The sequence below is a fragment of the Triplophysa dalaica genome, chromosome 1, assembly GCF_015846415.1.
Source record: "Triplophysa dalaica isolate WHDGS20190420 chromosome 1, ASM1584641v1, whole genome shotgun sequence".
Classification (NCBI taxonomy): domain Eukaryota; kingdom Metazoa; phylum Chordata; class Actinopteri; order Cypriniformes; family Nemacheilidae; genus Triplophysa; species Triplophysa dalaica.
Window position 1 is genome coordinate 30937428 of NC_079542.1, and position 12617 is coordinate 30950044.

Genomic DNA, 12617 nt, shown 5'->3' on the forward strand with positions numbered 1-12617 from the left:
AGACGTGCCACGAGTCCTAATGTCTTCATCTTTCTGCTCACGAACTGAACTGTGAAACAAGGTTTGATGTTCATCCATTAGATCTGTCATCTTCACTTATGATAAACTGATGAAGCAAAAAATACATTTGTGTTTTGTCTCCTGAACCAGGACCGGACAAACAACTGTTTGTTTTGTTTGAGTCACAGTTTGGGTTTGGGTTAGAATTCAAAAGAGAAGTGTATTTGTTTGGCAGAGTGGCACATTTATCCACTAACAAAATAAAGCAGTCGATGTGGACAATCACGTGACAAAGGACCGATTACAAACTGCAGATATGCTCTCATAGGAGCACAGAAAACCTGATGTAATTCCAGGTTATCACATACAACAAACAGTTTTTTTTTTACTTTTCCTTATTTCACAAATACACACAGTCAGGTTTTTGCGTGCCACAATATTAGAACAAATAGCGTGTGATGTTGTTGTCTGAACGTGCTTCATGTTCTGTGTAGATGACAGATCTAATGAGCAAATAGAGCGCAAAATGAGCAAATATTGTAAGTCATGTGATTTCACGTGTGTGCAGAATCATGTATGTCCCTGCTGAGTACATTGAGGAATACAGGACATACCAGCAGGTCAAGAATGACATTCTGTCTGAAGACACAAGCAACACTCGACAGTATGTACACACACACTTTCATGTCAGATCACATGGATTCATTCATTAAGTGGACAAAGCCAGAACTATGTGTGTGTGTGTGTTTAGTCAGACAGTCTCAGAGCTTCCAGAGAGAGAAGATGGAGAGGGAGAAGAAAGTGAACTACAGATGGCAGCTCCCAACAGCTGGAACATGCCGCGAAGGTGAGTTAGAAATATTCCATTGCTTTTATAAGCGCATAAAAAATTATCCAAATGTGTAGAAATATGTAAAAAATCTTAATTGTACAACAGAGTGGAGTTGTATAGGGAGGCGGGGAAATCTCTGGGTATCAGCATCGTTGGTGGAAGAGGCATGGGCAGTCGCCTTAGCAACGGCGAAGTGATGCGGGGCATTTTTTTTAAACACATCCTGGAGGACAGTCCTGCAGGACACAGCGGCACGCTGAAGACTGGAGACAGGATTCTTGAGGTACACACAAAGTCATTTAGACTTTTATTTTGATAAACAACATTTTGCAAACGACACAAACCCTTTAAAAGGGAAAGTTCACCCAAAAATTTAAATTTACTCTTGTCATTTCAAACCTGTATGACTTTCTTTCTTCCACAGAACACTAAAGAAGATATTTTGATAAATGTTGTTGACCAAACAGCGATGGCAGCCATTCACTTGCATTGGTTGAGTCAACGGGTGCCACCGCTGTTTGGTTATTTCATTCCATAAAATATCTTCTTTTGTGTTCCGGGGAAGAATGAAAGTCATACAGAGGGTGAGTAAATGGTGACAGAATTTTCATTTTTGGGTGAACTATCACTTTAACAATCCCCCTGTGCAGTCACACTGTAGTTAAACTTAGATTGCTATATCAAAAATGACATGGGGATCATTTGTTGAGAAGGCTATCCCAGAATGCCTTGTGATTAAGTCAGTAAAATAGTGTTATAGGATTGGGTATTTTCATTTTTTGTTATCAATTTATTTGAAAAAAGTTGCGTGTGGGTGTGACAGGTGGGTGGAGTGGATCTGCGTGATGCTAGTCATGAGCAGGCGGTGGAAGCCATCCGTAATGCTGGAAATCCTGTAGTGTTCCTGGTCCAGAGCATCATTCACAAACCCAAAGTCAGTATCAAACACACGACACAACCAGCTACGGTTAATGAGATATTGTGATATACAGTACCTAAAATTTTGGACAGAGCATTCCAAATGTTTAGTGTAATAACATGGTGAAACGGCTCTCCAGAATCCTCTGTTAAGATCCTGTGCCGTTTGCTTCACAGAGCACAGAGATTTCCGCACAAGTCGATCACACCACATTCATCCGATTATTGATGAATATTTTGAAATATGGATTTTGTTTACGACAGCTCTGAAGGTGTATCTCAGGATCAAATGTGTTTATGCAGATATACTGCCAAACAAACAAAGTATCTTGGTAACTTCATATGTTTTGCTTTGAAAACTGATAAAATGTAGGAAATGATTTACAGTCAAGTCTCATTCTCTCCCAGCAGTTCTGTTTTTTGTTTCAAACATTTATTTGAAAACGCCACAAAGTTTCACAAAGATTTTATCTGACACATGTCCTCACAAATCTTTGTAAAGGTGCATTCACAACAATGACAATATCTTTACTTATAAAGTTAAAAAATAATTCGAAATTTATGAAAATAGCATTCCACAACTAAAACGATAGAGATAAAGAGGTGTTGAGATCACTATCAGAGCGATGTTTTTTCAGCAACCGAATGATGGATAGTCGAAATTCAAATTTAAAGGGCTCATGCATTTAAAGCATTAGAGTTTGAATAAACATTAAGTTATGATCCGATGGTGTAGACGCTAATAAAATGTCTTTACAGTTTAAGTTTTTAGTGTGAACTGGCCTTGAAGGGACAGTTCACCCAAAACATTTAAATTCTGTCATCATTTACTCACCCTCACATTGTTGCAAACCTGTGTAAAAAAAATGTTCTGTTGAAAACAAAGAAAGATATTTGTGAGAATGTTCGTATGCAAACAGTTCCCGGGCACTATTGATTCCCATAGTAGTGAAGAAAACTACTATGGTAGTCAATGGTGCCCCAGAACTGTTTAGTTTCCCACATTCTTCTTTTGTGTTGAACAGAACCAATCGTTTTAAAGTGTTGGAACAACTTGAGGGCGAGTAAATGATGACAGAGTTTTCATTTTTGGGGGAACTGTCCCTTTAAGGCTCACCTCTGTTCTTTGTGAAGAGGCTGTGGAAACATCTGTGTTGTAAAACGCATCTAAAGCCAACTTCTTTGACTTGGATTTATTTGTTTGGAAAGGCCTTTATGACTTTACACATTTGTAATTGAACTCGTTAAATGTCAAATGTTGTACACTGGCAGAGATTTAATGACAGGTTTAAATCTATATAAATCACAATCTCAGTATCGATCTGCTGTTGCACACAATTGCACACGTGTTTGTTATTGACGGTAAATGTATTTTATGTTTTATTGGTAGGCATGTGTGATGGATACAGTGGAGGATGCTTCAGAGTCCAGCGGTGAAAAGGTGAGAAGACAGAATCATCTGCTATTCTTCTGTAGTGTACACTTATAACAGATCTACATTTAAGGGATTTTTTTCAGGCTTAGAATTTTTTATTTTTTTATTATTGATAATTAACATATTTTCTAGTCAATTGCATCTTTCTAGATTTGCTTTGCTTTTGCAAGATCATCAGATACATTTTTTTGTCTGTAGTAGGAATCAGATGGCTGTGTTTAGAATAGCATACATCCATATTTTACTGTCTCTTCCGTTTATGGTTTTTCTGAAATATGCTGCACAATATCTGTATAAAACCATGAAGACATACTACATACACTACTGGTCAAAGGTTTTACAAAGCTGGAGTGACATGTTTCTCATTATCTTAAAAATGTTTGGTCTGAAGATGTATTTTAAATACCTGAATCGAGTTTCATAGAAACAAATATAATTGTGTAAATACAAACCTTTTCCATTTTTAATTACTAACAAAAATGTCTTTGAAATGGATGTCTTTGACTGAAAAATGAATAAAGAGCAGTCAACAAGAGCTCAGAATAGATGGAAACTACTTCAGAATTGTTTAAAAGTCATCTCAGGGTGAAACATCAAGAACCTGCTTGATAAAATGACAAAAATACAAATTCAATGCAAGAGGCGACTACACTAAAGATGATAAAATAACTAGGATAATTATCATACTTATCTTTGGCTGCATCCAAAATCGCATACTGTGACAGTATGTACTGAATTTGAATAAGTACTTAACTATCGGCTGTTAAAACAGTATGTTCTATAAAGTATGAGTGACATGCGGCGTCCACCATGTTTTGAGGTCATGTGAACAATAGTTTTCCGCTATATTTATTTGGTTTACTTATTTGCTTAGCTCCTGTGGCATCATGGGATAGAGAAGTGTCCATCCGATCCACACTCACGAATCTCGGGGGAAGTAGTAGAACATCCGGGGATTTCTCGCCTACTGTTTTTGCATACTGAGGTTTAGGGAATAATTCATCACTCATACTCCTTTGTGCCTACTATATACTATGGAAGTAGGCGATTTCGGATGCAGCCATTGTGGTACTCCATAGGTTTGATAAACTTACTGTTCTTCAAACATGAACACATGTTACAACAATTTGATGAAGTCTACAGTATTAAAATATGAAACATGCCTAGTGGACATCACTCTCATGCAACATGATGAGGTCATGTGACAATAATGTATAATACAATTGGTTAAAAGAGTTTGCATGTTTAAACTTCCTGTACTGTGTCCTTAAGTAAACATACTGCAGAGCATTCGGTCAGGTGTATGCCATTCTAAACATAACCCAAGCTGACAGTAGAATGTGTCGTGTGTTCTCAGCTGACCTTAGATCAGATGTGTATAATGTAGATGAGGATCTACTGTAGTCTAAAGAACTGCACTCTCTCTCTCTCTCTCTCCCTCTCTCACTGGTGCTGGTTCTCTGTTTTCTGTAGGAAGTTGATACTCACAGTAGACTTTTCCTCCGTTTGTGTCCGACTAATCCCTTTACCCCTACACCGTTTAAGGTTTGTGTCTTGTGTGTGTGTTTCCTTGCACATATACGCAGTTTTGATTTTAGTTCATAATATTTGCACAGACAGCCACGGAAAATAATTAAGAGACAATTGCAAATGTTCATTTCAAATCAGCATTTCTAGATGTTTTGGGCCATTCCAGTCCAGCGTCTGCTAAATTTCAACAAAATCAAATCTCAGAAGTGACAAAGTCATCCAACAGCAATGTGAAAAACTAACAGAATTACAATACACATGAAATATAACTGATCAAACTCAAGGTTATCACATCATTTTTTTTTACTTTTCCGTTGTACATCATCTAACATCAAAACTTGTTTCTTTGCAGTATTTGATCTTTTTACTTTATTTTGACCTGTTTCATCATTTACTGTAAATAAATGCAAAATTGAACAATATTTTTGTTTGAAATTTGGTAGAAACAGTTCACAGAATGAAAACTTTTTTACCTAAACAAATAACTTAAATGGTATATTCAGAAAAACTGAAAATTATTTTACATTTACATTTAGGAATAGGGCAGATGCTTTTATCCAAAGCGGCTTACATTGCTTTACCCTATACATTTTACATAGGTATTTGCAATCCCCTGGGATTGAACCCACAACCTTGAGCTGTTAACACAATGCTCTTACCACTGAGCTACAGGAAGGCCTTTGAAGTAGTCTTTTCATTTTTTCCACGGCAGTATGTGTGGCCCTGACATCTTTAACTTATTATTTGTGACCGAAACAATAATGAATTACTTTTTACTTAATTTCAGTATTTCTTTATATTTCTTTAAATATTTGCCGTTTCTAGTTTTCTAGGTTTTTCATTTTAGGTCAAACAGTAGCTTTGTGTGAGGAAAAGACCAAAATAAAAAAGATTTTTTTGGACCCATGGAGGAAAAACGTCACCTGAAATTTTAAAGCTGAAGTTCAACAGAGTATTATCATTTTCTCAGTTTTATTCATATTTTGAATAAGCTTTTATTTCCATCTTTTTAGAGTTCATGTTCAATTCGTAGCCATTTTGTTATGAGCTTTTCTCATTTAATTATTTATTAATTTATAACTTATGTTACTATATAAGATACATTTATTTTTATTTCAGTCAGTTTCCACAGTGCCTTAACCCAAATTTATTTCAGTTTATTGCTAAAGCTTTCTATTTTTTTCCATTATATTTAGGCCAGTATTTTATTAATTTCAATGAACAGAAATGTTTTCATACTTTAAGTTTAAATAAACTGTAATAAGTTTGGAGAACTGTTATTTAAACGACAGCATGGTTTGACACTTGATGCTGAACTGCAGACAGATGGAGTGCTGATAAGACATCATCAATCGTCAAGATATTAATATTGAACATGTTTTATATTCAAGAGCAGTATTAATGTATATTATGATAACAGTTGAATCGTGAGGCTGGAAAAACATCACCTGTCCTCTCGTTGCCCGTTGTTCCACACGTCGGGGAGACAGACACAGATGCTCTGCCTGAGATTCTTGACCGGACCACTCTTCATCCTGATGCTTCTGATGAGGAGGATGAGTACGGTTACAGCTGGAGTGAGTCTTGCATGTATGCTATAACACACAGTAGCCATCAGAGGGAGCGAGAATAACACTTACATTGATTCAGGAATACATGTAAAGCGATAGTGCAAATTTGTCATCATTTAGTCACCACAGTGTCAATCTGAATGTGATTGTCTTATTTTTTATTTTCGGGCTTTTTCACTTTTACTAGTGATCGGATTAAGAGAAATAAAAAGGAAGTGGTATTATTTACTAGTGTAATCTATAATCTCAACCTGCAGGTGGCAGTAAACACCCACAAATGTCACAGGTTGAGTTAAAGTTTCTCTAATGTGTGTGTGTGTCTGTGTGTGAGAAGAGATGATAATAGAGCGGTATGGTAGTTTGCCGGGTCAACTACACATGAAGGAGCTGGAAAAGGGCAGAGCGGGTCTGGGTTTGAGTTTGGCGGGGAACCGGGACCGCTCACGCATGAGTGTGTTTGTGGTGGGCATCGATCCCAGCGGCGCTGCTGGTCGAGACCAATGCATTGTGGTGGGAGACGAACTGCTGGAGGTGAGCATGTAAAAAAATGCAATCGTTTAGTTGCAATTTTTCCAATGAACTTTCTCAGCACTGATATTATATCAGGGAATTTATTTAAACTATTTAAATGTATAAAACTACTTTAACTATGTATGTTGTGTTTCAAACACGCCCTTCATTTTTTGACATATCAAACCATTCTGTCTCATCATCACAGATAAACGGTCAGGTGCTATACGGCCGCAGTCATCAAAACGCCTCTGACATCATCAAAAGAACCCCCTCAAAGGTCAAGATCATCTTCATCCGGTATGTCATAAGAGGCACAGTTTCAGAATGAAGGGATCGATATGAAGGCATGTTATTAAAGCCGGAGTGTGTTTGTGCTTCAGGAACAGAGATGCTTTGAGTCAGATGGCTGTGGGGCCCATGAAGGAGTTTGGAGACTCACTGGATATAAACACAGAGGTAAACACACACGTGTGAGATGAAACCACACATTTAAGATTGGCTAATTTCAAATATTATGTTTTAAAAACTATTTTTTCCCCCACATCCTTGCAAAATTGTCTTATAAATCCTGCTTCCTCTCATTTATGGATGACAGGAGGATGGAGAGGTGGGTGTTGTCCTGAAGGAGAACGACAGCAAAACTGCATGGATCATTGAGAATGAAGAAGATAATGGACCACCAGCAAGGGTACGAATGACACCCAACATTTACACTCACATTTATTTAGAAAATGACGAATAATTGACACACAGGCTTTACAATTTGCAGTATGTGCAAATATGTGGATATCCCTATTCCTGACAAATCTCTTCTAACAATATTTGTTAACTATGGTGAAATTTTAAATAATACAAATAAGTGAAGGGTTGGGCAGCTATATGAAAAGCTTTTTCACTTTTATTATAAGTCCTAAAACTGTATAAAACTGACCTGAATCTGCATTTGGCTTCACTTCCTAGGCCTCATCATCCAATCAGATGTCCACAGGACCAAGTCCAAGAATCACCCCCAGCCCGACTCTTGCATCTTTATCATCTGAGACAGAGCCAATCAGCAGTAAGTAAAGGTGGGGTCTGGGAGTTACTGTCAGAAACTCAATATGAGTTTTGTTTATGAAGAATTGAATCCTTGTTGTCATGGTGATCATGGTCACAGGTTCCAGCAGATGTTCCACACCGGCAACCTTGGCTTCTGATCCGGTGACGTGTCCCATAATCCCCGGCTGTGAGACCACCATAGAGATCTGTAAGGGCACGGCAGGACTGGGGCTCAGCATTGTGGGCGGCTGTGACACTTTACTGGTAAATAAATTAGACACTTTGTAGACTGTTTACCTCTGGCTATACAGAATAGTCGTATTGATGAGAGTAAAGCAAATTATTGTTATATATTTATGTATTTATAGTTGTTTTATTATTATTTTGAAATTTCTTTTATTTTTGATTTCCTTTATTCATTTATTAATTTCAATTTACTTAGTATTCATTATTAATTATTAATTGCTCAGGAAGTTTATTTTAATTCCATTTTAGTTTATTTTAAGTTTTTATTTGTTTGTAACCTATTGCAACATTTGCTTATTTCTTTTTCTTTTTACATTTCTTTTTTTCTTTTTAATTTTTAGGTAGTGTTCTTTTTTTAGCAATAGTGTTATGTGCTTTTGTCATTTTGTGAATAATATTTATTTTTTTAATTGCTATATGTATAATTTTCATTTCCTAATTACCTTATTTTTAGTCTATTCATTTGTAGTTAATCATTTTATTGCCTCAACTAAAACTTATTTCAAAAGCAAAATTTCTGATTTTCGTTTCAAAGTTTATCATTATACAGTATTTAGTCCTATTTATTATAAGATTTTTAAAGAGAAATGTTTTATTAGTTTTAGATAACAATAACAACACATTGAATCTGTGCGTTGCTCTTTGTGTTCAGGGGGTGATAATAATACACGAGGTGTATGAGGAGGGCGCTGCATCTAAAGACGGTCGACTTTGGGCAGGAGATCAGATCCTGGAGGTGAATTTAATTTTACCCCAAAAAACTTTCTTTTAGTTTTGCACTTTTATCTTCACCATCTCTATCATGCCTGGCAGGTTAACGGTATAGACTTGCGCGTGGCGACCCACGATGAGGCTATCAACGTTCTGCGACAGACCCCACAGTATGTTCAGCTGACCATCTTCAGAGATGAAGGCCAGTATAAAGAGGAGGAACTGTGGGACACGCTGACTGTTGAGTTTCAGAAGAAACCTGGTCACAGTCTCGGCCTCAGCATCGTTGGCAGACGGTACACATCCTACAGTTCATCATTTACTATGTGAGATTATTGCAACATTAATCATGATGAACTGACAGTTGTTTTGCTCTCAGGAATGACACAGGAGTCTTTGTATCAGACATTGTGAAGGGCGGAGTCGTGGAGAGTGATGGACATCTGATGCAGGGAGATCAGATCCTGACTGTTAACAGAGAAGATGTCCGCTGTGCCACGCAGGAGTATGTAGCTGCGCTCCTCAAGGTGAATGTTACAAACATTTCATACAAATGTATATTATCTTTTACAATTAAAAACGTATTTCATATAGATGTTGTTTTGTGTTATCAGAGTTGTTCTGGACCAATAAGAATGGAGGTGGGTCGTTTTAAGTCGGGACCGATCCACTCCCAGCGGCGTCTCTCTCACAGCAGTCAGGTCAGAGCGTGTTCTGATTATTTCGCCTGTGTTTCTGATCACATGTGTGTAAAGTCTCTGTGTTTATGAGTGCAGGTCAGTGAGACGGTCAACTGTAAAGTTACTTCATATTCCAGCTGTGCAGCTTTACAGGGAGACTCACAGGAAACTCATGAACGTAAGAACACAATGATGTGTAGTATGATAGTTTCACAAACGCTTTAAAATTTCATCCTGATGTTCATTTTTATTTTATTTTTTCACCTTCTTTCCTGGCAGCAGTGGACCAAGAAGTCAGGACAGTTGAATTTACAAAGGTGACTCAAATTTTAGTATGTTATTAAATTTAAAAACATTTATTGATACAATAATTTGTTTTGCTTTCGGGGAAATCTAAGAAATAATTTTCTTTCTACGTAAAACAAGAATAATAAACGAGCAATGAAGTGATTTTTTGCTGGCAAACAGCTTTCTTTTTCAAGGAGAACATCATAAAATTTTTTTCATATCTGTGAAATCCAGACATAAATGCTTGTTATTTCTGGTATCTCGTAAATATATCTTGTTTTGAGGATGTTTACATAATTACATTTGAATCAAAAAAAAATTATTTCTTTAAACTACAGCTGTCAAACAATCAATTGTGATTATCGCATCCATAATAAAAGTCTCTTTTTACATAATATATCTCTTTGTACTTTGCATATTCATTTTGAATATATAAAAACATACACAAACATGTATTTATTTAAGAAACATATTATTTAAATTACATATAAATGTTATGTTTTTATAAGTAAATATAAACAAAGACATATTAAAAATTTCACAAATATGTATACATGTATGTGTTTATATGAACAGAACACAGACGTCTATTATGTAAAACTTTAATTCTGGATGCGATAATCACGATTAAACGTTTGACAGCCCTAGTTTAAACACTATTTAAAACAGTTTTTTTTCTAGAATGTTTTTGCAATGTGCATTGTTGCAAAGCACCATTACAGAAAATTTGAACATAAAAGCAGGTTAGAAAATGAACCGAGACAGTAAAAAGACGAAAATACGAAATATCTGAAAAAATGATCTAAAAATGTGTAGTAATAGATCACTTCAGATATCACATGTCCTGTTGCTTAAATAAAGAAATATTGTTTTATATGCTGTATATATATTTGCAAATAAATTGCTATCACTATGTAAAACATAACTAGTTTCCTTTAGACAACAAACATAAATTTGTGATGTTTGTAGTATTATTCCTCATTGTAAACAGGTCTGTTGTGTGATGTTTGTTTGTGTGTTTGTATCAGGGTCCGTCTGATTCTCTGGGCATCAGTATAGCTGGAGGTGTGGGCAGTCCTCTAGGGAACGTGCCCATTTTCCTCGCCCTGATGAATCCCAGCGGCCTGGCAGCACAGACACAGAAACTTCAGGTACTTTGGTAACATTAATGCTATAATTAAATATGTCTGGACCCAGCAGTAGGTCTGAATCTGTTGTGTGTGTTAGGTTGGAGACAGAATGGTGGGTATCTGTGGAAACAGTACAGAGGGAATGACTCACAATCAGGCCGTTTCACTCCTGAAGAACACAACAGGCCTCATACAGCTACAGGTACACACACACGCTACACACGTGTTAATGTTCTCTGCTCACTCATGAAAAAGGTTTTGTGTCTGTAGGTTGTTTCTGGTGATACGACAGTGACGGGTCCTTCACCGGAGCAGACGGCAGGACTTACAGCCAGCAGCATTTTCCATGATGACCTCGGGTCCGTGCACACAAAATTACATTAGTACCATTTAAAGGTATCATGAATCGCTGTTTAATGTCTGGTTGTGTGTTTCTTTCAGCCCGCCGCAGTGTAAGAACATCAGTTTGGAGAGAGGACCCGATGGCTTGGGCTTCAGTATTGTCGGGGGTTTCGGCAGCCCACACGGTGACTTGCCGATCTACGTGAAAACGGTTTTCAGCAAGGTAACATCAGTTTAAATTCTCAGATATTCGCATCTGTATGCTTCTATATAAACTCATATGTGTGTGTGTAGGGGGCAGCGTCAGAGGACGGGCGGCTCAAGCGTGGAGATCAGATCGTCGCAGTTAACGGTCAGAGTTTAGAGGGCGTCACGCACGAGGAGGCTGTCGGCATTCTGAAGAAAACCAAAGGAACCGTCACGCTCACCGTGCTGTCATAAACACACATTGTAATGCTTCTGATAGATGATTTTAACACTGGATTACATGTCAATGTTTCTCACATGTTATGAAGACTTGCAGTATGTGTACAAACTGCACCAAACAGTCATGAAATCTCATCTCTTCATAGAGATCTGTTAGCAGTAACTATAGGACATGTAAAAAAAAACAATACGTCAATAATAGCAAACCTTTATCTCGTTTTCAAAACACACAAATGAGATTTTCGAGGTTGATGGACTTTGTACAAGTCAAACTAGTGTTGCTTCATTCTTGTGCTTTTTTCATTATTTTGGGGGGGGGGCTTAACTTCTTTGTGTTTGATGGAAGACAGTCATACGGGTTTAGAAGGACATGGACTGAATTTTATTTTTAGGGGTGAATTATTCAATTTACCAATTCTTATTATGAAGACTGGATCTGATTTAAATGAAAATATTTTAGTATGTTTCTTAAAATGGACATTTAATGAGGAACAACTGATTGAAGTGGAAATGAAGGTTACAATTGTAAGATTTATAATGTGCTGATATATATGAAAATAATGTTGAAGAATATGATCCTTAAACACTTTAGTGCTTATATATAGTGTTTATATATTCCACTGTTTTGTCAAACATGTTACTGCACATTTCTGATATAGTATTCACTACAAATAAAAGACTGAAAGTGACCTTAAGAATGTTCTCTAATGTCTTTATTGACTCAAATGTTTTACTGTACAGGCCCACTTACACAAACAGACGATAACATTACATATCTTAAGCTTGCGCCATGCAGCATTTTAATGCATTTATTCAAATGCATTCATTGGTTTACTGTTCAGCGGCTGAAAAAAATGAAACCTCAATAACATTGTTTTTCTGCATCATTGCAACTATGGTGTGTACTTTGCTAAGGTCTTTAATCTTTAACAAATGCAGTACTACAGTTATTATTAT

At 36.7% G+C, this 12617-nt stretch overlaps 1 protein-coding gene across 7 annotated transcripts in view; it reads left to right on the forward strand.

Annotated features, from left to right (window-relative positions):
* Positions 1-12344, forward strand: part of LOC130432297 (multiple PDZ domain protein) — a 41526-nt gene extending 29182 nt beyond the window's left edge. For 5 of the 7 annotated variants that reach the window (XM_056761638.1, XM_056762021.1, XM_056761941.1 and 2 more), the window contains 24 exons: positions 569-664; positions 752-847; positions 938-1115; positions 1656-1766; positions 3141-3191; positions 4659-4730; positions 6136-6292; positions 6621-6817; positions 7005-7096; positions 7180-7255; positions 7395-7487; positions 7760-7856; positions 7956-8101; positions 8736-8819; positions 8897-9090; positions 9174-9321; positions 9409-9495; positions 9571-9652; positions 9754-9791; positions 10791-10913; positions 10990-11094; positions 11163-11251; positions 11334-11457; positions 11529-12344. In XM_056761638.1, coding sequence (XP_056617616.1) covers positions 569-664; positions 752-847; positions 938-1115; positions 1656-1766; positions 3141-3191; positions 4659-4730; positions 6136-6292; positions 6621-6817; positions 7005-7096; positions 7180-7255; positions 7395-7487; positions 7760-7856; positions 7956-8101; positions 8736-8819; positions 8897-9090; positions 9174-9321; positions 9409-9495; positions 9571-9652; positions 9754-9791; positions 10791-10913; positions 10990-11094; positions 11163-11251; positions 11334-11457; positions 11529-11675 — 2683 coding nt within the window. In that variant the 3' untranslated portion in view covers positions 11676-12344. The remainder of the gene's footprint in view (positions 1-568; positions 665-751; positions 848-937; positions 1116-1655; positions 1767-3140; positions 3192-4658; positions 4731-6135; positions 6293-6620; positions 6818-7004; positions 7097-7179; positions 7256-7394; positions 7488-7759; positions 7857-7955; positions 8102-8735; positions 8820-8896; positions 9091-9173; positions 9322-9408; positions 9496-9570; positions 9653-9753; positions 9792-10790; positions 10914-10989; positions 11095-11162; positions 11252-11333; positions 11458-11528) is intronic. The other 2 variants (XM_056761860.1, XM_056762101.1) reach the window with 2 other exon arrangements.
* Positions 12345-12617: the final 273 nt, after the last annotated feature.